Raw genomic sequence first — 25,106 nt, forward strand, 5'->3', positions numbered from 1 at the left:
TGCTGCAGAAGTGCTGCCCGCTCCCATTGCCCCCCCACTCTGTTTCAGCCCCTCCTTCTTTGGGAAGGGGCCCCAAAGAAACTTTGTACCCCCTGGTAAAATTCCTCTTGGAGGCCCTGCCAGAGAGATACATTGTTTTGGCCGGGGTTTTTTGGTGGGGTTGTCAGGGGGGAGCATGGTTTGCATTTCCTTTCATGTTTCATGTTGCTGGACCTATGAAATGTCTTGTATGCATACAGGAAGCAGAGACCTCTGTATGGTAACAGCTCCTCACATGGCTGAAGAGTTGCAAGCAAGAATCTGTCTCAGAAAGCATGCTGGGAGGCTGCCGGGGGCAGATGTTCTCAGCCCAAGTTCTGCCACAACGCAGGCAGCACTTGTGTACCCCTTCCCCGTGCAATAGCAACAGAGGCACCCTTAGCAAGACGAGCATGGGACTGAGGGCTTCTATGTTTCCCCCTTTCCATAGCCCAGAGATGATCTTCCAAAACTGAGAATGCTGAAGTCAAATCTGCAATCTGGCAGCACTGATCTCCTGGCGCCTGTGGAGTCATCAAAAAGCCAAGAATGCAAATAACTTGACATAACTTCTGGCCTATTTGCAATCTGTTATTCTCAAACATCTTAGCTGAGCTAATGATCTTCCAGCATGTATGCTCATTTTTTGTTTTCTCAGAGCATGCTTAAGGCTGCCAGTGTGATTGACAAGAGGGTGGAATATACATACATGCATATACATGTGCCTCTCTCTCTAGATCTCTGTAGAGACGTACATGAGGATACATGACATTTGGAAGTGACATTTGAATTAAGAGATAAAAATCTGACAATGCACAATGTCATAGTGATCTTCCTGGCAATGCAATTTAGGCGGCAATCCTAACCACACTTTCCTGAGAGTAAGCCCCACTGAACAAAATAGGACTTGCTTATGTGTAGACCTGCATAGGCTTGTGTCCTTAGTAGCACATGTAGTGAGCTGGGCACAGTGGTTTCCGATAATGGCCTAAACGGGTGGACCTTCATCCTGTGAACATTGATTGCAAATGGTCATAGTGCTTGACTATTCTTACATACAGCTGAAGCGTACAAAATAAGCACAGCAATAGTTTACATCAGCAATAGCAGTCGCTGTTCAGTCTCCCTGGCTGAACAGAGGATAGGGTCATAAACACAAATACGAGGGAGTAAGTCGCCTTGGAACAATGTACAGTTGTAAATGGTGTGCAGTTAAAATGGCCCGATCAAGCTGTTGACAGGGCCGTAATAACCATGGCTGGGCCCCTAGGCTTTCGGGCTCCTAGGGCCAGCCCAGGCCCCTAGGCTGGTGCTGTGGTGAGCCCTGGTTGGCCAGGGAGGAAGGGTGTGCTGGCAGGCAGCTCATGCCACGGGTCTGGCTGGTGCTGCAGGGAGCCCTGGTCAACCAGGTAGGTTGCACCGCCATCCTCTGGGAGCTGGGCTGGCAGGTAGCCAAGTGTGCAGGCGCCACTCGGCCCTAGCGTACTGAATGTGCTAAGCCCTGTGACGTTCACTCTGTCCGCCCTGGGAAGTAGGGCTTGCCAACTGTTTGGCCCCTGCTTGGCTCCCTGCGGCTGGGCTGCTCGCAGCCGTCTACTGCAAGTGACTGGACTCAGCTCAGGCTTTGTGCTCCAACATTGGGCAGGTTAGTTGATGGGCCTCTTGTCCCTGCAGGGCCCCGAGGCTTCAGCCTAGTCAGCCTGATGGATAATACTCCCCTGGCTGTTGAGCATTCAGAGAATATTTCAAGCTGTGTCTGGCTGCTGCCTTTCCCTCCAGCCCCTCCCCCCCCCAACAATTTGTGTTGGACTCAGAATTACAAGAATCTTAAAATCCAACAGCTTCTCATCCACCAACTGTTATCACATATATACATTGAAATACAGAGTTGCACAACATCTCTGTTTCTTAGGGCTTCATTTCAGAATGTTTCACTTTTTCCAGGCAGAGGGCAGGGAGGAGAGACCCTCAGCCCAACCCAAACTAATCCCCTCCCCTTGCTAATGCAGCCATGCCAGAAAGGCACCCTATCGATTCATTCTATCCTATGTGCATTCCAGCATTCCACCAGCAGAGAATCTAGTTTGGATTGGGCTGCCTGCACACCAGATTATCAAAGGGGTTTTTTCATATCCACTGTGTAAATAATAAACTGGTGATACAGAGGGAAAAGAGGCAGACCTCCCCTGCGTCCCCCAGGCCAGTTTTTAACCAGGGGGGCACCCTCCCTCATTTCTTGCTTTTGGCCACATGTGATTATGGATTTAAAGTATTTATGTACCTCCGTTGTTCTGGGGGCGACTTTGATGTGTTTGTCTGGATTAGAGCACATGCCAGAGCCAGGGTGGCATGGAGCCCACTCCTGATTTGGCTATATCACTTCGCAATCCAAATTGGCACTATCAGGCCTCCTCAAAGAGGGTTCAAAGAGGATTTCTCAGAGGATTTCCTCCCATGTGTGCCTGGCGAAGCTCTCTCAGGAAACATCACTAGGTTTCTGCACTTCACCCAAAGGCATCCCTTCTGCCTTGCAATGCCATGGGGCTACCACTGGGGCAGTGGAGCATATCAGCATGGGGCAGGGCTTGCTGGTGCACTCTTACTGCTGCTCCTAGCCACACATTGGGGTGTGTGGTTTTGTAACGACTGCATGAGGCTTAAGTGACAGCTCAGGTGCATGTAAGAAAAAGTGTGGGGTATAGTTCTCCCCTGGCTGTGGGGAATGAGGAAGAGAACTGCATATTGTCTGTCCATACATATATGTATATATCTATCTAGCTCCTCTGAGAGTAGGCTTAAACCTGATCTGGGAAGACTGACAGACAGCCACAGACACACACACCCTTGTTCCTGCCACAGGGCGCCTCTGTCAACATAGAGCAGCATTTCAATATACACTTCCCAGCTTCCTTTATTGGGCAATCTGAATTTGAACCATCAAGGAAGCCACAAACAAAAAAATTAAGCAATGTTTTAAAAATACATTACAAAACTTGCCCCACTTGTCACTGCATAATGGAGGAAAATAAGGCACTTCTGACTACAATACTATAACAGTTTCCTGCGAGTAAGTCTCACTGAAGCCAATGGAATTACTTCTGAGTAGATATGAGTAGATATTGTGCTACTAGACTGTTTAGAAGCATTTATTTACACCCCAGCCACAAGCCAATGATCACAATTCTACTGAGCACGTGCTTTTGGTAAAGCAGCCATAAATCATTTCTACATAAGGTTCAGTTAGCCAGCCCCCTTGACTGTCCTTGGCCCTGAAAAGGGACTGTAAGCTCAGTGGTGAAGAACACAATTTTCAGATAAATGATTCCAGGTTCAGTCTCTATCATTTCCAGTGTAAGGGATGAATCTGAGGGAGTCCGGATTAGAATGTGCTCTGAGATCCTGGACAACCACCACTGGCTGGAGGAGAAAGAAGGAGGACTGAAATCAGTTGCAAGGTCCATCCTTTGCCACTCAGAGGGAGGCTGGTCTTACCTAAAGAATTGTTCTCATCTTAGCCTAAATATGCAGCGAACTTGTTCACAGTGTTTTTTTTTCCCCCAGCAAGCATCCATACCCCTCCCATCTCCCAAACTTGGCAAGTACACAAGCTGAATGCTGAAAAGTGGCCAGTCATCAACATCTTTTTCCAACATCATCAATTCCAGATGTTCTTTTTCTTTACTTAGAAATAAAGACCAAGGGTCTTGTTGACCAAATTTTTGTGTGTGTTGTCAGACTTGTTCATTCTGGCTCTGCAAACTCTGGGGCCCTCACTCTGTTCCCTGCTAAACTTCTAATACTGTTGCTATAACTTCCAAATGTTTAAAAACTGAACCAGATTTCGTAACAGCAACAACAGCAACAAGATTGGGTATCAGCCATCATATTCAGGAATGATCCTTTACTTTTTATTTATTTTTAAGCTCCGTGCTCATTTGCTGGCAACCTCCTAGTGACACAACTGGCTGTGTGTGCAGTGATTGTTGGCAACCTTCAGTCTCGAAAGACTCTGGTATCGCGCTCTGAATGGTGATTCTGGAACAGCGTCTAGTGTAGCTGAAAAGGCCAATTCGGGAGTGACAATCCCTTCCACACTGGGAGCAAGTGCAGTCTGTCCCTGGTCTGTCTCCCTGGCTATGGGCCTTCCTTCTTTGCCTCTTTGCCTCAGACTGTTGGCCAAGTGTCTCTTCAAACTGGAAGAGGCCATGCTGCACAGCCTGCCTCCAAGCAGGCCGCGCAGAGGCCAGGGTTTCCCACCTTGCAGCTCATGCTGTCTCTCCTTGTATCTCTCTTTCTTCCATTGTCTTCCTTCCAAGCTCTCTTTGCTTCAGGTTCCTGACTCTTGCATCAATCTTTCTTATATCTATGTTTAAATTTAGGAATTTTATTAGAAAGCCTCCCCTGGATGTTTCCACTTTCAGAAAGTTAGGCAGGCGATGAAAGATGACTGTGGGGGTTGCAAACAGGTGCAACCTGCAATAGGTGAAGAAGAAAGTGGGGGAGGAGTGGGAGGTTCCAGTTTCTCCCCTCTATGAGAGGTAGGTGAGCTGTTTCTTAATGCACAAAAGCCAAACCAGAGGCAACAACCAAGAGCATCCCTGCACATGACTTTAAAAACACTTACAGTCCAATCCACTGTTAACTCCCTGCATGGTGATGCAGTGATGCCAACACTGTGCCTGCTACATCTTTTGGGGCTGTTTTGGGCTCCAGAAACCTCCTCTGCGCAAGCCCATGCCAGTCCGGTCAGTCTACATGAACCTGACCCAGCGACTTAGCTGGTACAAGTCTGCATGGAATCATGAAGGTGCAATATAAGCTTCATTGTTCTTAATTTTTGGAGAATAAAGGCCTCTGTCTTCTATTATATGGTTGTACATTTTACCATCACACACAATTTTTCAACTGGCAAAATCAAATCAAATCAAATCAAATCAAATCAAATCAATCTATCTATCTATCTATCTATCTATCTATCTATCTATCTATCTATCTATCTATCTATCTATCTATCTAAAAGATTTTACCCTGCTTTTCCTCTGCCCAGGGTGACTTACAATTCCCAGCTAAAACATGCAATATATAAAAGCACCAAATGAAATCACAAGACAATAAATAACACCATTTGGAGGAGGGCAAACTATTTACAACCCAAAGTACTGCTACAAACACACAGGAAGCATACAACCCATCACCCAAAGGCCAAACGGAACAAGAAAGTTTGAGCCCTCACCGAAACGCCACGAGGGAGGGGATAGACCGTGATACCAATATGCTGAGCTCACAATATAGAAATATCCCAAGATGCCCAGTTCACAATATGAAATACCCACAAGGCTCTTCTCTGACCAAAAGCCAGCATCTAAAAATCCCTCTCAGAGAACAAGCTAGCTGTGGTATGTTCACAAGGGTAAACAGAAAGTCATAAATAAGAGCCATAAACAAATAAAAGGGATACATAGAGTACCAGATCCTTTGTAATGGATATCTCTGTAAACAAATTGCCGATGCATATCGAATTGCCCTCCTGAACATCCTGAGGATCAAGATGTTGATCTGATAACCAAGCCAAATGTTTGTGGGACTGTTGGTCTGTTATTTTTCCCATGCTTGCCATGGATGTGTTTTGCTCTCTTTGTGTGCTCTTTTGTCCCCCCTCCCCTACCTAGTCTACCCTATAAAACCAGCATCATTGTAATTGTTCGGGGTCTCTCCACGTGTGTGTGTGTGTGTGTGTGTTTGTGGAGGGTCCCGTTTGCAAACGAGAGTAAACGTAAGAAGTCCTTTGAATTCTCCTGTCGCCTGTTTGATTGCCTCTCCAAAATCCAAAGAATCGTGTGTGTGTTCATTCGGGAACAACCGTAATTCCCCCAGTAGGAAGTTCCACAAGTGTGGCACTGAAGGCTCGCTCCCATGCTGCCATCCTCCTAACTTGGGAGAAATGAAGCACTTGGAGGAAAACGCCCTCAGATTATTTGAGAAGGCAGGCCGGGACATAATGGGAGAAGGCAGTCCCTCGGATAACATGGCCCCAAACAGTGAAGGCCTTTAAAGGTCAATACTAGCACCTTGAATTGGGCCGGCAACAAATGGGCAGCGTAGTCACCAAAGCAGTGGTCCAACTGAGTCAAACTGCCTAGCTTCAGTAACCACCTTGGCGGCTGCATTCTGCGCTAATTGCAGCTTCCAAACAGTCTTCAAGGGCAGCCCCACATGGAGTGTGTTACAGTAATCCAACCTTGAAGTCACTAGGGCATGGACCATCATGGTCAGGTACGACTGACTCAAGTATGGCCACAGCTGGCACACCAGCTTAATCTGGGCAAATGCATCCCTGGCCACCACAGCCACCAGGCTCTCCAAAGAGAGCTGTGAGTCCAGGTGCACTCCCAAATTGTGCACTTGCTCCTGCAAGGGGAGTGCAACCCCATTCAGAGTGGGCATATGATTCAGTACCTGCATCAAGGATTTCCTGACCAGGAGGACCTATGTCGGCCCTCACATAAAGCATGGGTCTGTGCTGGTTCAACAGCACCACAGTCGGACAAGGGTGAATTTGAGTCAGCCTGGGCAGACCGACACAGGGGGTGGGAGCGGGTGAGGGGAGGGCATTCTGGGCGTGTCCCAGGGCTGTGGGGAGGGTGGGTGGCATGTGGACTGTGGTCGGACTGGGCCTGGGAGAGGGTGGAGCCAGGATTTGGTGGTTAGGCTGGATTCTAACCCCACTCCCGGGTGACCCAGTGCAGCGCTGGGACACTCTGAACTGTGTCACTGATTTAGGTGGTGCTTATGTGAGTAGCCCTATTGGGGCCACTGCCATGTTACCCGGGGTAAGGGGAATTAATTCCCCTGGCCCTGGACTGAGCTGCAGCCAGCCCTAACCCTGCGGAGTTCCAGCACAGGTTAGGATTGTACCCTTAAATGCACATTACTAGACTTTTTAAGCTTCAGAGGTGGAGCAAGTGCTGTATCATTGAAGTGTGAAAATAATCATGACCACCACCACCACTACCCCATTTTTTTAAGTGCTGAGAAACGATGCGTTTAACACTGATTTAAATGAGGCCAGGATTTAGCACATTGGGCTGGATCTGTGCATGAAAGTGGTTCTTGAGGAAGCCACCTTAGTGACGTTACCCCCTAGCAAGTGGTGGAAGAAAGGAACTGCCTCATTTCTTCTCTTCAAGTAAATGCATATTATTGTAGCAGTGGACCAAGATGTGGAGGCCCAAAGGGCTTTGGATTTCTTTGGGGGGGGGGATAGATGTGGAGGGAGGACACACAGGAAGGTGGTATTGGGTTTTTCTGCCAAAAACCTCTCCAGAAAATCACCTTAGTGAAGCAAGCTCCTGTCAGATATTTTGCGTATAAAGCCTCCTTACCCCACCCTTTGTATTGATGAAACGTAGCAGGGTGGCTTACATAAAATGCAACTACAGGAAAAAGGTTTGGGGTGGGGAGGAGAATATTCCTCATATCTTGCTGCTTTGCTGCTACTCCTCTTCCTCACAGGGCAGTTTGAATTCCTTGAGGCACCTGCCGCTTCCTGGTATTGCACCATGAGTGCTCCAGGTATATATAAGAGCCGCCAAGAAAGATCAAGATCACCGAAGAGGCTCCCAACTAAGCCGTCAACCATATCTGCCTGTTGAGGAGAAGAGCATCAGAAGGTGAGTGCCTGAGCGTTCTGGGGAGAAGGTCTGCATGGTTTAGGGAGCAGGTCCCTGCAGGTTTTCCAGTGTGCAGGGCTACATGGTTTCAGAGTCATTGAGATGCGGTGATGTAGAAGGATGTGTGGGAGGCAGGAAGCAAGAGGTTGCTGAACGGAATGGAGGTGACCAGAGGAATGGATAAGGAAGTTGATATTTCTGTGTAAGTTGAAAGTGCAGCTGCAATCCTAACTTAATGGAACGTGCGGTTAATTGGTGGAATCCATAACAAGCACTTGCTTCTGAACTTGGAGCTCCCACAGCCCAATCCTAACCAACTTTCTAGCGCCAATGCAACGGCAATGCAGACCTTCCTTATATTGAGGTGGTCTCCATGGCTGCCTTCTCACCGCAGGACGCAGTGTGTGCCCCATTGGCACAGCTGCATCAGCACTGGAAAGCTCTTTGGATTGTGCTGCCCAGGCCTTTGCACACCTGACTGTTTTTCAGTGTAGTACCTAAAAATATGAACCGCAAAGCTGTCAGGCATGGGCTAGTAAATACCTGCATCCAGGAGGTGTGCCTACTGGAAGCTGGGCATGGCTGCTGGAGCTGCCCTTCAGGTGCACATGTGAGAGGTGGCCTAGATTTCCTGCCACAGGTTTGAGTGAGGTGGCCTTTCAGGGGGTTGCTGGGGTGTCTCGGTTCCTTCCTAGCTGCACTGCATCTGGTGACAAAGATATCTAAGGAAGTGTTTCTTTTCCAAGTTTGAATCCGAAACTCATGTGCATTTAGAGTGGCGACTTCTTTTATTGGGTTCAGCCATTCACCGAATGTCTTTAACTTACTGTACTTCTCCTCCATCCTGTAGGAGACAAGAAGATGCATCTCCTGACTTCTTCTGCCCTTTGTCTTCTTGGCGTCTTGATCTCCAGTTCTTTCTTGGGAGGTGAGTCCCTTGAGCAAACCCTTATGTTGTCTTCACATCATGAAAGGAACACTCGGACAAGGGAAGGACAAAAACTAGGAAGACAAGAGGTACCACTACTCAGACTGACTTGGGTCAGAATTCCTTCCCCTGCAGGGAATTTGAGGATCCATCAGACTCTGAGCAATACAGGATCCATATAGCTTTCCCAAATGGAATTCCATAAGGCGCAGGACTCTGACAATTTGGGAGTGGGCGTTGTTAGTTCCCCCCCCCCAAACCAGGGAACTTTAAAAGCAAACCTTTCTCATTGCACTGTCCTGCTTTCCTTTTCATGCTCCTGTCTCCATGCAGCTGAAGCTGAGAGCTGTGACAGAGATTGGCTGCAGAACCAGGGCAACTGCTATGCGTTTTTTGAGGACAACACAACCTGGGCTGAGGCTGAGGTAAGAAGCCTTTCTCATTCAAGCAGGAGAGATGCCATGGTTGGTGCCTGTGTTTGCTTCACGGTGCCAGTACAAAAAAAAGAAGAAATGTTTGGATGGGGTGTCTAGCACTGAGGTTATGGAAGAAGAGCCCTCTTTTGATGTTCTTACGTCAATCCTCTTCAAGAGCTGCAAGTAGCCTTCTGGGACAAAGTGCCAAGGTAAGACACAGCAAGTTAAGCAACTGTGCAAGGAGAAGGAGAAGGTAAATGTACTCTCTCGTTTATCTAAGCTTAAGCCTACTTTAAACTTAAGTTTTACCTTAAATTTAGCTTAATCTAACCTGAGGAGGGAACCTTGAAGGTCCAGTAATTAGGAGTGCCTTGCAAATCTGACATGAAAACCCTTGATTTTAAGGGCAGACTTTTCTCAAATGAGGAGACTAGCTAGAAAGAAGTTTAAAGGGAAGGTTAAAAGAGTCCAATCTCTCCAGAGCATGTGGAGGCTATTCAAAACAACGGTATTAGAGGCCCAGCAGAAGTGTATACCACAAAGAAAGAAAGGCTCTGCTAAGTCCAGGAGGATACCAGCATGGTTAGTGAGCACAGAGAGGCTGAAAAGGGCAAAGAGATACAGGAAGCTGGACTAGATGAGCCTTTGGCTTGATCCAGCCGAGATCTTCTTATGTTCTACTGCTGATGGAGTACACAACAGCCTTCATGCCACACACACACACACACACACACACCCCCGGCCAATGATGCATGTGTTTGCTTGTCTCCCTTTCTCCACACCTTAGTGGCATAGCTAAGGGGGTGCATGGGGTTGCAACTGAACCGTGCTATAGCCTGGGGGGGCAACAATGCACGGGGAACAACAATGCCAGCACACCACTTACATACAGCTGCTGCTGCCCAGCTGGCACACAGGGGATGGGGGGGGGACAGTCGCCCGCTGATATTGTCCACATGAAGCTTCTAGCCAGCTCCTTCCTCTGTTCCTCCCCCCACGCAGGCTGCCTGGTCAGGCACGCCTGTCACAGAAAACATGGGCCAGTGAGTGCAGCTGCTGTGGCTGGGCCCTCCCCCTCCTCACTAGGGCAGAGCCACGCCAAAGCACCAAGCCCCACCCGCTCACCCAACCACCCCCAGCTAGCTTGGCCAGGCCTCCCACTACTGCCCAGAGACATCCCGCCAGGGCACAGCCTCTGGAAAGCCCAGCAGGCCCCTCCGTCGCCTCTCATGCTGCAGCCCCACAAGGGGGGCATGGGGGCACCTTCACTTACCCACTATCAAACAGTGTCTAGTTCCCACTGTTTCCCCCCACCCTGTGTAAAACAATCCATGTTTTGTTTTTTCCATTCAAATGTTTTCCTCTTCCTTTGAGATTGGCTCCATGTTTGAATGTTTTCTCTGCAAAGTTCTCTTCAATTAGCCCTTTCCTAAGTCGGTGGATCCCCCTAAGGTTTGGGGGTGGTTGCCTTGCTGCCAGAAATAGAGAATCACAGAAGTAGAGTTGGAAGTGTTCCTAGAGGTCATCTAGTCCAGTCCCCCACATCTAGGCTGGCTGGCTGCATTGGTTTGCATGTGCAGGAAACTGAAGAGGCCTGCAAGCTACAGCAGGGGCACTGAACAGTCCGTGGCACCCAAAGCAGCAGGTCTCAGCAGTAATCATCTCATACCATTTGTTCATAATTCATCTGTCTCTATAGTCTATTCCCGTTCCTAAAGGTAAGCTACAAGCTCTTATGATCATCTCTGACCCTCTGCACCTCTCAAACTGTATAAGGCAATCCTATGCACATTTTCCTGGGAATAAGCTCCATTGACCATAATAGGACTTACTTCCGAGTAGACAGGCATAGAATTGGGCTCTAAATTAGATATGACTTTTAGATTTGTGGTCACTCACAGAAGTAAGAGGGCTGGGGGTTTGAAAGAGGGTTCCTTTGGTTTCCTCCCTTTTCAGAAGCCTCTAGTGAGCTCTAAAAACATTTCTATTTGAGCAAGCTTTAGTCTGATTTTAGTCTTTAGCACCTGACACCTGCTGATTTATTGATGCTTTTTATTATTTATTGATTATTGTATTTTATGTGCTTGGGTGTTCATCCATTATGCCTGTGATTGATTGCAGCTTTTTTACATTGCATTTTACATTTTATTTTAGATGTATACATATATTTAAATTGTTGCAAGCCACTTTGGATGCCCCTTAGGAGAAATGTGGGATGAAAAGTTAACTAGGCAAATTAAATAAATAAATAAATAAATAAATAACACAACTTAGTTTTAATTCACACAACTTATGATCCAATCCCAAGTTTTAACAATTGCTTGCTTTTTTGAAATACTGACTAACAAATAAAAGATCTAATTTAAATAATTAAATTTGATGTTCTTGGGGGGAGGGGCTACAAAACCTTCTTTGCATCGGGTAGCAAATGGCTTAGCTACGCCACTGCCCCACATGCAAGTGTTTCTCTGCAGAGGTAAATGCTGGGGAGAGTCCCCATGTTTACAACCTGCAGCATTCTCAAGAACTATTCATATGCTCCTACTTCCTTGACCTAATTCTATGCATCCTGAGAGATCTTAACTAGGGACTGAAATGGAAATTGATAAGCAATCCCCAGAGCTCTTTGCTCAGTTTTCCCAATGGAAATATCTTCAACATGGCAAACAGGGCAAATGTTGGCAACATTCTCCTCTTTCTTCTCTCTCTTCAGATTCAGTGCCAGAGCTATGGCCAAGGGGCCCATCTTGCCTCTATCCTCACCGAGGCAGAGACTGAGTTGGTGTCTGAATACATCAACAGTTTCCCGAATGTCAAAAAAAATGTCTGGATGGGACTCCGTGATTTCCGTCGGGTGAGCACCTCATGTGTTCCATTCCTCGCGACCGTCCTGAGACCTGCCATTCCAGCCTATGCTGAACCCTACATGCCATCTCTCCCCCTTTTGCTGATGAAGTCCTCCTCTGCCTTTGTACTGGCACCACCCCTAAGGTCTCTCTCACTTCCTGGGTTCTTCTTTTCCTTCTTAATGTGATCTGCTTTGCTTGATCTCTACAGAATAGGAAATGGAGATGGGCTGATGGATCCGTTTTCAACTATAAAGCCTGGGTGAAAAACGAACCAAACAACGCTGGTGGTTCTGAGTTCTGTGTGGAGCTGACTCATTCTTCAGGTAAGCAACCCGTTCTCAGGGGCTGAGGAAGGATTTCAATATCTCAGGAATGCAGGAATTGATCTGTCTCAGTGCCAACTTTGAAGGTCTCTACCTGCCAACATGGCATTAATCTACTTTTTGACCTCTAGACCAGTTGTTCAACCTTTTTAGCACTGAGGCCCACCTTTTTGAATGATAATATGTTGGGACCTACTGGAAGTGATGTCATTAACCCATTTCTGCCCAGCTCACAGGTGTATACATTGGATCCCTGTTGCATATATGCAACGTTGGGCAGAAATGGCTTAGGGCCCAATCCTATCCAATTTTCCAGTGCCAGTGCAGCTGTGCCAATGGGGCATGCACTGCATCTTGTGATGGGGAGCAATCACAGAGGCCTCCTTAATGTATGCGAACATTTGTTCCCTTACCTTGGGGCTACATTGCAGCTGCACCGGGGCTGGAAAATTGGATAGGATTGGGCCATTAATCTGGAACTGATATCATGGCCAGAAGTGACATCATCAAACAGCAAAATTGATAACACCCTCCCCCCAAAAGACCAAATCAAATCAGTTAAGTAAGTAAGTAAAAGTTTAAACATTTATTTAAAATAGAGAACTATCTTAACCCTCCCAAGCAGTTGCTGATCTGTTAAAAAAAAAAATCCCCAAACATCCCAAAGAGTGAAATTCTAGCCACACTTACCCAAGAAGTAAGCCACACTGACTATGATTGTTCAAAAGCATATACATATTTAGCCTATTAGAAGCCTATTAAAAGTACAGATCTGTAGCATTTCCCCCAATGCAGTCACATACCATGGTAACATCAAGTCTAATATATTAAAAATAAAATGCACATTGAAACGAATGGGGATGCACTTGAAATTGGTTCATGACTCACCTAATAGTTCCCGACCCACAATTTAAGAAACACTGCTCTAGAGACTATGTCAGTGATATACCAAGAGCCAGAGAATCACAGCTAACCTGCATATTAGGCAGCCCCGTCCTATATGGGCCTTTAGCTCATGTTCTTGCTGCATATGGTCCTTTGCGCAAAATGTAACATGCCGTTTAGAGAAACTAGTCTGTTCCTGCAAGTGGTGAATGGTAACAAAATACATAAAAAAATTAAAACTAGATATCATTTGTACAATGCCAGGCTACTTCAACAGCATTCCCTCTTGCATTCAACATATTCCCTCAGAAATATGACTGAATATGGCTGAATGAGACCCTACGGGAATTGCTTTAGCTGCGCAACAGTATATTCCACAACTGATTACAGGTATTTAACTTCAACTAAGGGGCTGCAAGCCAAGTGGATTTCAAATCCTAGTCTAGCCCCATACCATAAAAATGTGCCAAAGTTTCATTTTTAATTACACTAGGGATACCCTGCAAACAATTCCAGTGCCTCAGTTTCCCTAAAACTGTCATCTTTGCCCTCTTGGGGCATGAAATGGAGTGACCCTAACACTTTGAAAACACTTCAGAAAAAGGTTTCAGCTCTCTACTTCCCACAGAAAAAATTTCAGAATTTTTTCTGAATTTGGGGGCAATTGGGGGGGGGGGGACAACATACCACCCATGCAGCTTTGCAACCCTGGTAGAATATTTAACTGAAAAACATGACATGCAGGCAAGCAGTCTGCACACAGCAGGGAGATTAACTGAATCTTAAAAGGACTCAGGAACTCTTGCGCTCTGTTAACATTCCATTAGTCTCCTTATCGCTATACCCTGTGGATATGGGGGATGCCTTTATACCAATATAGTAGCTTACTAAATTCAAAGCTAAATCTTATGTGTGCCACCCAATGGTGAGTCAGCGCCATCTACAAAAGGCAGTCTGATCGCACCCGTTCCAGTGCTTCTCCTGCTGCTTGCTGATGAAGTCAGTGGGAGATGTAGAAGGAAATGGGGGTGGAAGAATGAGGGCGGGGAGGGGTCAAAAAGAGGTAGGGGAGGGCAGGGAGGGGATGGGTGGACTGAGCCTGGGAGAGAGTGGGATCAGTGCTATGGGCACAGCTGATATTCGATCTCCCTTCCTGGACCCAATCTCATGGCACAATCTGAATAGACACCCCCCCCCCCCTTAGCACAGAGGCTTACCCCCAGGACTGGGAACAAATATTCCCTTATTCAGAGGAGACGTCCTAGACTGCCCCCACCATAGGATGTAGAGGTTGCCATATTGGCACCACTGCATTGGTGGCTGGGGGGCTAATGGATAGAATTGTGCTAACAATACATATATCTAGAATTGGAGGTAATTGGGAAGCTGGTAATGCACTTGGTCCAAATCTTTTAATCTTTTTTTCCATTTTTTTTCCTTTCCCTCTATTTTTTCTTTTTCTTTTTGATATTGTGTTTAGTAAATGTATTATTGTTTTATTATTCACTAATATAGGAATTTTTTTAAAAAATGATCACAGTTATTTATATATTGTTTTTCTACCTTTGGCAGTGGCCAAGCTACATGATAAGACACATACCTCCTTTCCTGTGGTGTTGAGACAGCGTTGTCCCAAAATGGAACATAGATTGGGAAGTGGGAGAATGAAATGGGAATGGGAAACCTTGAAGTTGATATGAGAGCAAAAAAATGAGAATCAATTGCCACCTCTTTTCTACCAGTGCCCTGCCTGCTCAATCTTAGAATTGTTTCTATCATTTTTATAACAATAGCAGCATGAGGACTAGAAGCAAATGTTTTGGATAAATGAAAGCTGTACATCTTATCGGCTCGCTCCACTCAGACAAAAACAAATGGTTCCGAAGAGAGGAAAAAAAGAGAAGCACTTTTGTCCTGTCTTTTGCATTTTAGGTTTTAAAGAATGGAATGATGCAGGGTGTGGGAACAGTGATTACTACATCTGCAAGCATGAGCTCTAGGGGAGTCTGTAGCCCCCAACTGTGCCTGCTGGGATGTGAATGGACCTGACACTGAGGGACTCAAGATGGCTATGTCTGCAAGTCATCTGGGAAAGCAAACATCCAGCTGCCACCCGCCTCTTCAAAACGCCAGTCCCGAAGTGCTGCCTTCTGGGATCCCTTCTCTTTCTGAACCCGTTTCATCACTCAAGCTTAATGTCACTTTAATAAACTTCTGCATATATTTCTAGTGTGTGTCTGTCATTCTTCAGGGTTCCCACTCCAATTCATACTCCTTTGGAGAAACGAAATGAAAAGGAAGACACCAGGGTGCCTCCTGCACCAGGAATACATTTTTCCAAAGAGAGAATTTTGGCTGGTGCAGCTTCTCACCATCCTGTATGACAAGCTGCCCACACCCTAAATCCCTCTCTTTCACACTTGCTAAAAGCACAGGACTCAATTAACTGTACATATTATTATTATTATTATTATTATTATTATTATTATTATTATTATTATTATTATTATTATTATTATTATTATTATTATTATTATTATTAACAGTATTTATATACCGCTTTTCAACTAAAAGTTCACAAAGCGGTTTACAGAGAAAAATCAAATAACTAAATGGCTCCCTGTCCCAAAAGGGCTCACAATCTAAAAAGATGCAAGTGAATACCAGCAGACATCTACTAGAACAGACAGTGCTGGGGTGAGGTGGGCCAGTTACTCTCCCCCTGCTAAAAAAAGGAGCACCCACTTGAAAAAGTGCCTCTTACCCAATTAGCAGGGGTTATCCTTCCTTTCCACTGAGAAATCTAAAAAGCTGCTTCTTCTGGCGGTCATCATAAGTTCTTCAGGGCTGAGATCCTGTACCCACTTACTTGGCAGCCAATCTCATGGAACTCATTCGGATTTGCTTCTGCGTAGACATGCCTAGGTCTGCACTGTGAGACCCCATCAAAGAATCATTTACTTACACAATGCCATTATTTTTTTTAATTAATTAGCCCAGTAAATCTCCTTGAAGGACACACACAACTTTCCCCTGACACCCAACTTGGTCCTGAATGTTGACTCCCTTTCCCCTATGTCAGTGGTTCTCACACATTTAGCACAGGGATCCACTTAGAATAAGAATCTATCAGGACCCACTGGAAGTGATGTCATGACAGGAAGTATCATCAAGTTGCAAAATTTTTAACAATCCTAGGCTGCAATCCTTCCCACACTTACCCAGGAGTAAGTCCCACTGACTATCATTGTTAAAAGAATTTACATTGTAGCTTGTTAAATGTACAGGTCTGTAACATTTCCCCAAAGGCAATCACATTCCATGGTAGCATCAAGTCTAATATATTAAAAATAAAATATTGAAATGAATGGTGACCCACCTGAAATTGGTAGTGGGTTCCGACCCACAGTTTGAGAAGCACTACCCTATGTCACCCAATTGCTCCTGCTTAAAATGACACCTACAAGGTTGGTACTGCAGATTGGAAAGCTCCACCTGCTTCCACCCAAGGAGGTTCTCCTTACACCTGCTTTCTCCTTTACAGTTCCCTCATGTTCCCATCCTGATGTGCTGAAGCAAAGTCCTTTTTCAATTCTTTTAATCACTATCTTTTCATTAAAGTGTCACGTTTATACTGAAGCTGTGCTGTTGTTAAACCAGGTGCAGATCGGGGGGGGGGGCGCCATGGGTATGTTCCCCTCCCCAAACTGATGCCAAAAGGAAAGGGTACCTATCAGGGCAGCCCAAGAATGACTGGGAGCCCAGGTCCACCTACCTGAAAGAGGTGAATTGGGAACCCAGGTCTACCAGGCAGGTAGATCTGGGCTCCAAGTCCAAGTGGGAATCCAGATCTATCCACCCAGCAAACTGATTATGGAGGCCAGTTCAACCAGGAACCCAGGTCTACCCAACAGGTCGATCTGGTCTCCGAGTCCAGACGGGAGCCCAGGTCTGCCCCCACAGCAAACCTGAGCCATAGAGGACATGAAGTTCAACTCGGAGCCCAGATGTACCTACCGAGATTACCTGCCGGGTAATGCTCATGGCCTGCCCCCAACTCCAGATCTGCCCCTGTGTTAAACACATTTTCCTTGATTGACAATCTGGCTGCTTGGAAGTTTTCTTCTTCAAGGGATTTCCAATCCAGTTGTTCTCCAGGTTTAGAGAAGAACTTTTGGAAAGATGATTTAGCCCTTTCAAGTGTTCAGTTATTTTCTGGCTCATTTCCTGGGAGAGGTTGTAGCTTGTTCTCAGTTGGGAAATTCTGAAAAGTTTCAAATACTACAGACTGGCCTTTTTCAATATATGACCTCCAAAAATCTAATTTTTAAATCATAGATTCAATTTGGTCAAACACACTTAAGATCGTTATCAAGCTATTCTGAAGTATGAAATTCAGATTGTTCATTTGTAGGAAAATATCTGATAAGCATCCAAGTGCCTGAAGCTGATTACAGTTACATAACTCAGAAGCAAGTTGGAAAGAATGGTCTTAAATAGAGAACCTGGACCTCATGTCTAAGTTTGAACAGCCAGGTAAGGTACAGAAGTCTTCCTACAGGTCTTAAGTCTACATTCCTCAAGTTTAGTTGTTCCTAACGTTTTGACCTTGTGATAATTTTGACCACAGAAACCTTATACTTCAATCCTATGTTGCCTGGAGCACGGGGCTGCTGTGGTGCCGAAAATGACTGCCACGGCACCCTGAGCACTAACTGGGCAGCGCTGGTGGCACCTTGGGAGAAGGGGACTTTTGTCCCTTTCCCCAGGTGAGATAAGTAGCCCCACAATGGGCTGCAGTAGAATCAAGACCCTTGGGCTACTGTAGAATCGAGAGCCTCTGTGTTGGGCCCAAGGCCCTACACGGAGGCTTGGGTGCAGCAGCTCCACCAGTCCTGCCTCTATCCTGCCTTGCTCCCTCCCCCAGTATGACCCCTCCACCCCGGAATGCCTCCTCCTCACCTCCCCCCCAAACCTCTTCGCTACCTGGTGGTCCACACAACCACTGAAAGGCCGAGCACCACTGGTGATCCACTGGTGATCCACTGGTGCTAGCCCAGCACCAGCTGGTGCTGAGCTAGCACTGATGCTGGACTGGTGCTCAGGGCCGTGATCATGCTTTACGGCACGTTTGCAACACCGCTGGCGGAGCCCTGGCAGTGCAAGTTCAGGATTGGGCTCTTAGTTCCTAAGCCTGGAAAGGACTTTACCACGAGAGAGCCACCTTACTTCTGTATGAAGAAGCAGGGTAGAATGAAGATTCATCTTCTCTTCCCACAGTGCTTTGAGAAAGCTCGTGATTGCTGACTTCGGCTTTGTAAAATGAACCACTAACAGCTGCATCAAGAATGATTTGTAACTCACAGTGAGCTGTTTAGACGTGGGACTTTGCCTGCGAATGCAGCAGTGACTCCAGGCTATATTGGGGGCCACCTTCATGACACAACCACGAAAACCAGACATAGACTTGCCTCCATCAGTGCATAGCCTACAACAGTTAGACCAATGTCCTTTTCTTTGAAATAATTATTGCTAGCATTAAATATATCCTCACCTCTTCTGCATTCTGACAGAAGACGACAAAACAATCAGTTTTCTTCAACAGCATTGCCATTCAAATACTCTCAATAACAAGCAAAACACAAACATTAATTAAAACTTAATTTAAAACTTAAAATGATGACAAAAACAAATGAGGTAGACAAGACTTGGAAATAGTGGGCTGAGGTTCTCAATTATATATAGACTGAAACCGGTGCTGTGGTGTACCTGGCAGGGGTCCAGAGGACCACATGGTTCAGGATGGCAGAGGGGAAGGGGTGGAATTTGCTGGCCTCCATGCCTGCTGCTTCCCCCCAAGGCATTGAGAGCCAGGGTGGTGTAGTGGTTTGGGAGGTAGACTCAGACCTGGAAGACCCAGGTTCAAATCCCTCCTCAGCCACAAAGTTTCCTGGGTGACCTTTGGCCAGTCATTTTCTCTTAGCCTTGTGCAGCCATGTACACCGCCCTGAGTTCTTTGGTGGAAGGGCGGTATAAAAATGTGATAAATAAATAAATTCCGAGGGCCAAGGAGGCTGTGTGTGGTTTCCCCGGTCCTCAGAAGGCCTTCTGGGGGCTGAAAATTGGCAACTTGGCCTTTGGCTGAAAGCCCTTCACCTTAGTTTGGTCCCAATCCCGGTGGGTTCCTTAAAACACACACAGCCTTAACCATAAGCTTCCTTCAACATGTAGTTGACTCTAATTGCATTCATCAAGACAGCAGAAAGAGGAGATACATGCTTTTGTATTTGGGGTTTTTGTACTGGGGTGGGGTTGTGAGGGAGAGCATGGTTTGCACTGCCTTTCATGTTGCTGTCTCATATATGTACGGGAAATGGAAACCTCTGTAAAGAGCAGAATTCAGGCCCTCTTCTTGGAGGGCAACATGGTAGAAGTTCCTCACACAGCTGGAGAGTCCCAAAAGGGTGTGCCTCCGAGAGCATGCCAGGAGGCTGCAGGAGGCCAGATGTTCTTAGCCCAAGTTCTGCCACAACACAGGCAGTACTTGTGCCCTGTTGTGTGCCCCTTCCCCATACTGCAGCAACAGACACCCTTTGCAAGCAGAGTATGGGACTGAGGGCTTTTGTGTTTCTCCCTCTTTGTAGCCTGGAGGTTTCTTTCCAAAACTGAGAATGCTGAAGTCAAATCTGCAATCTGGCAGCACTGATTTCCTGGTACAGATGGAGCCATTGAAAAGCCAAGAATGCAAATAACTCCACATAACTCCTGGCCTATTTACAGTGTTTACCCTGCAGTTCTCAAACATCTTAAGTGAGCGAGGGATTTTCCAGTATGTATATTTATGGTTTGTTTTCTCAGACACCTGTCTATTCTCTCCACTAGAATAACTTATTTGCATGCTTAACAAAACCAATGTGATTTTCAAGAGGGGGGATATACATACATGCATATACATGTGCCTCTCTCTATATATATTTCTATAGACATGTACATGAGGATAGAAGAAAAATGTGTTGAAAGAGCTACAGAATACTAGCGCTGCAGTCGGAGACCATTTGGATGTAACATTTGAATTAAGAGAGAAGAATCTGATGATGTCCAGTGAATAATCTTTCCGGCAATACAAATTTAGTAGCACATGTAGTGAGCTGGGCACAGTGGATTCCGATAATGGGCCTCAATGGGTGGATCCCATCCTGTGGACAATGATTGCAAATGGCCATAGTATGTGACTGCTCTTACATACAGCCAAAATGTAGCAGGCCTCAAAGAGAATTCAAAAGCAGAACTTTTTTTCTTCCCAGTGTCACCCAACCCCTTCATGGTGTGTCTGGAGAAGCTTTCTAGGGAAACATCGCCAGGTTTCTGCAGCTCCCCCAAAGGAATCTCATCTGCCTTGCAATGCCATGGGGCTACCACTGGGGCAGTGGAGCATATCAGCATGAGCAGGGCTTGCTGGTGCGCTCTTATTGCTGCCCCCAGTCACACAGGGCCTAGGAGAGGGGAGTAAAGGGGGTAATTTGTACCCGGGCCCAGGGTCAGAAAGAGGGCCCAGGAGCCAAAGGAGGGGGCCCAGAAAGTTCCTGGGATCTGAAATTTTCCTGCTCACCTGAACTCACTGCCTGCACATAATGCTCAGACACAACCATGTGCATGCAGTGTTAACGGCTGCGGCAAGCCATACACACTGGGCTCAGGAATGCATCCATGACCCTCCTGAACACATTGGGAAGAAACTGGCTTGCTATAGTAGCTCTTTGGCCTGTGGATTCCATAATCATGAAGGAGTGCATAGAAGCTCAGGGACCCAGGTGCGGGGCTACAGCTGCTGCAGAAGTTCATCTTGGTCCATTCTAGTGTGAACATAAACACAATGATGCCAATTTTCTGCAATCAATTTTCTACATTTCAAAGATTTTAGAGAGACTTAGGAATGTGTTTGGTTTTCCATACTACTTTGTCTAGCTGCCAATGCTACATGATCAGGTAAACCTGGGCTCTGCATCAAGAAGCCTAGTAGACCTGGGCTCCAAAGATTATTGTGGCTGCCAGCACCCTCCCCCTGCATTATTTTGCCCCCAATTCTGTCTGCCCCCATTGCCCCCCTCCCCCTTTGGGAAGGGATCCAGAAGAAACTTTGCACCCCCTGACAAAATTCCTCTTTTAGGCCCTGCAGCCACACATTGGGGTGTGTGGTTTTGTAACGTCTGCACATGGCTTAAGTTCCAGCTCCAGTGCAAGCAAGAAAAAGTGTGGGATACAGTTCTCTCCTGGCTGTGGGGAATGAGGGAGAGAACTGCGTATTGTTTGTCCACACATATATGTATATATTTATCTAGCCCCTCTAAGAGTAGGCGAAAACCTGGTCTGGGAAGACTGACAGACACACAGAGACAGACACGTCCCCTTTCTCCCTGGCATAGGGCGTCTTTGTTAACATGGAGCAGCATTTCAATATACACTTCTCAACTTCCCTTATTGGGCAATCTGAATCTGTATCATCCGGGAAGCCACAAACAATTAAAAACATTAAGCAATGTTTTAAAAATACAGTACAAAACTTGCTCCACTTGTCACCGCTTTATGGTGGCATAATCAAGCAGAATAAGGCACTTCTGACTATAATTCTGTAACAGTTACCTGGGAGTAAGTCTCACTGAACGCAATGAAACTTACTTCTGAGTAGACATGAGTAGAAATTGTGCTACTAGACTCTTTAGAGGTTTTTATTCACATCCCAGTCACAAGCCAATGGTCACAGTACTACAGAGCATGTGATTTTCATAAAGCAGGCCATAAATCATTTCCACATGAGGCTCAATTAGCCTGCCCCCCTTGATTATCCTTGGCCCTGGAGAGGGACTATAGCCCAGTGGTGGAGAACACAGTTTTCAAAGAAATGATTCCAAGTTCAGCCTCTATCATTTCCAGTGTAAGGGATGAATCTCAGGGAGTCCGGATTAGAACGTGCTCTGAGATCCCGGAGAACCACCACTGACTGGATCATTTCTTTGAAAGGCCTTGGAAGGAAGATTGAAATCAGTTGCAAGGTCCGTCCTTTGCCACTCAGAGGGAGGATGGTCCAGTGTGAAGAATTGTTTTCATCTTAGCCAAAACATGCAGCCAACTTGTTCACAATGCTTCCCCCCCAGCAACCATCTATACCCCTCCCATCTCCCAGACTTGGCAAGTACACAAGCTGAATGCTGAAAAGTGGCCAGTCATCAAGATCTTTTTTCCAACATCATCAATTCCAGATGTTCTTTTTCCTTTACTTAGAAATAAAGACCAAGGGTCATGTTGACCAAATGTGTGTGTGTGTGTGTGTGTGTGTGTGTGTGTGTGTTTGCTCCTTCAATAAGCCAGGCATACTGTCAAACTTGACCATTCTGGCTCTGCAAACTCTGGGGCCCTTACCCTGTTCCCTGCTGAACTTCTAATACCGTTGCTATAACTTCCAAATGTTTAAAAACTGAACCAGATTTTGTAACAGCAACAAGATTTTTAGAACCAGTCAGTTGTTTCTTTACAGATCCCCCTCCCTCCCCAAACCGCAATGGAGCCTCCCATTTTCCCAGAAGGTCCAGATTGCAAAACATTTTGGCTGTTAGGACTTTTGGGGAACTGGCTCTCTTCTCCAACTTCACAGTTTCAACAAAACAAGATCTCCAGAGGAGAAAGGGCTGCTTAGACAGCACCATTTTGCTCTGCAAGGAACTGCTGGAAGTGAAGGGATTGGGACCTAAAGATTCAGGTGAGTCGCTTTAGGGAAGCTTTGCCATGTTGGCTACCCTGTGATCTTTTCTTTTTCTTAACAGTGGAAATAAATATTCTTATTCTTAATACTACTATTACTACGACTACTAGTAATAGATAATGTGCTGCTGGTACGTTAGGACATGGAGAAGGAGGTCAGGCAGTATAAACAGCCCCTCACATCTAGGCTATGTGTGTGCAGTAATGTAATGTGTTTGCCGCTTGTGCTGTCTGTCCTTGTATCTCTCTTTCCTTCCATTGTCTTCCTTCCAGGCTCTCTTTGCTTCAAGTTCCTGACTCTTGCGTCAATCATTCTTATATCTATTTTTAAATTTAGGAATTGCACTAGAAAGCCTCCCCTGGATGCTCAGAAGTTAGGCAGGCTGTAGGGGGTGCAAAGATGACTGTAGGGGGTGCAAACAGGCGCACCCTTTCTGTACCCACTGGTCAGACTGGGAGATATCAGGGCAAATGATAGGTTCTGCTGTTACTACCCAAACAGAGAAAGAACAGACAGGAAAAGGTCAGCTTGGGAAAGCGTCTTTTCCCTGGTTAGAAAAGAACGCAGAATCCAAAGGGTATCCCGCTTAGAGCCAAACAGTTGTGAGAAGCTAACTGTCTGGGAGAACAGTCACCCTGCTGCCTGATGAACTGAGATCAAGCAAGTACCAAAGAACAAGAAGTTTGTTCTGTGCCCAAGAATCACTGGGCACAGTGGAATCCGATAATGGGCCTCAATGGGTGGACCCCATCCTATGAACAATAATTGCAAATGGCCATAGTATGTGACTGTTCTTACATACACTAAAGTATAGCAGACTTCAAAGAGGATTTGAACACTATTGCCACTGAACTCGCCCTCTTCCTGGTCCCAATCTGCCCACCTCCCTGTCCCCATTGCTGTGCCGTTCTGCCCTTGACTCCCTCCCACCACTGTGGTGGCTGCAGGGGGACAGCTGCTACTACCCAGAGCCCTTGACAAATGACATCATTGCCATTGTTGAGCTCTGCGGCCATGGAGTTGCCAGCTGCGCAGGGCTTCAATTCCAGCTAGGTTACTATGCTGCTTACAGGAAAGGCTGGTCATACACTATTTGAGTGAATAGTCTAGGACCATGTGGTCATTGCTTCCCACCCTTTTATCAAACCAGTTGGTGGCCCAATCTGTGGGCACCTGTCAATCTCGACAGGAGGCTTGGCCAGAATTCTTTGACTCTGGAAAACTCCAGACACCAAGACAAGGAAATCGCCTTGCCCCTCAGTTGCCGCCCCTGTACATGGAGGCTTCATTTAGCAATTGAGGCAAAAAGTCATGCACAGGTCTTTTCTCTATGGCAGTGGCTCTCAAACCTTTAGCACTGGGACCCACTTTTAAGAATGTGAATCTAAAGTGATGTCATGTCTGGAAGTAACATCATCAAGCAGGAAAATTTTTAACAATCCTAGGCTGCAATCCTACCCACACTTACCCAGGAAAAACTCCCGTTTACTATCATTGTTAAAAGCATATGCATAGTAACCTGTTAGTACAGATCTGTAACATTTCCCCAAATGCAGTCACATACCATAAGAGCATCAAGTCTCATATTTTAAAAATAAAATATTGAAATGAATGGAGACTCATTTGAAATCAACTCACAACCCACCTAATGGGTCCCAACCCACAGATTAAGAAAGACAGGTTGAGAAACACTGCTCTATGGAGTTGTCTAATCATCCAAGTCAGTAGCCACCCCTCTTAATAATGAGCCACATTAATTGCACATAAGAAGAGACAGTGATGTGGCATTGGGGATACTTGCAGAGTGTGGTCCTTCTGCAATGGTAGTGAATACAAAAAGGAGACAACTGTCTGCAGGAGGAGGACTCAGATGCTTCTAGGATGCTGAAACCTCATATTTTTTTTTGGGGGGGGGGGCTTGCAATAGTAAGGAAAAATTGGTGAAAAAAATAGGGAAAAAGCAAGGAACAAGGCAGCTAGCTGTTACTGATAGGGCCTTGCTGGTGGTGGGCCCTTGTGGAATGTCTTCTGCAGACAGATCTGGATGACATCAACTCTGTTATTATTTAGACAACAGGCTTTTTTTCTTCTCCAGAGCTTTCAGTGCATCATTGGTGGTGTCTTAAAAGTGAAAGAAACTACTTTTAGGCAAATTTATAGATGTATTAAATCATTTACTTACCTTTTAATTGTAACTCTTCCTACCCTAAGTGAACCCAGCATAGCTCAGATGGCTGCCTGTGTGATGTTGCTACTTGCG

The 25,106-nt window shown here is 46.0% G+C and overlaps 1 protein-coding gene across 1 annotated transcript; it reads left to right on the forward strand.

Moving 5' to 3' along the window:
• The first annotated feature begins 8,549 nt into the window (after positions 1 to 8,549).
• Positions 8,550 to 15,089, forward strand: LOC136652075 (C-type lectin-like). The gene is made up of 5 exons (XM_066628927.1): positions 8,550 to 8,616; positions 8,950 to 9,041; positions 11,746 to 11,886; positions 12,090 to 12,204; positions 15,022 to 15,089. Exons 1-5 carry the CDS (start codon positions 8,550 to 8,552, stop codon positions 15,087 to 15,089), a joined length of 483 nt encoding a protein of 160 aa, XP_066485024.1.
• The last annotated feature ends 10,017 nt before the right edge of the window (positions 15,090 to 25,106 follow it).

Source organism: Tiliqua scincoides, chromosome 5, assembly GCF_035046505.1.
Source record: "Tiliqua scincoides isolate rTilSci1 chromosome 5, rTilSci1.hap2, whole genome shotgun sequence".
NCBI lineage: Eukaryota > Metazoa > Chordata > Lepidosauria > Squamata > Scincidae > Tiliqua > Tiliqua scincoides.

What these genes read in the sequence shown, in the direction of transcription:
- LOC136652075 (XM_066628927.1), top strand. Translation starts at nt 8,550, where the DNA reads ATGCATCTCCTGACTTCTTCTGCCCTTTGTCTTCTTGGCGTCTTGATC. An exon ending in CTCCAGTTCTTTCTTGGGAG is followed by an intron (nt 8,617 to 8,949) that starts GTGAGTCCCTTG and finishes GTCTCCATGCAG; the next exon opens with CTGAAGCTGAGAGCTGTGAC. An exon ending in GACTCCGTGATTTCCGTCGG is followed by an intron (nt 11,887 to 12,089) that starts GTGAGCACCTCA and finishes TGATCTCTACAG; the next exon opens with AATAGGAAATGGAGATGGGC.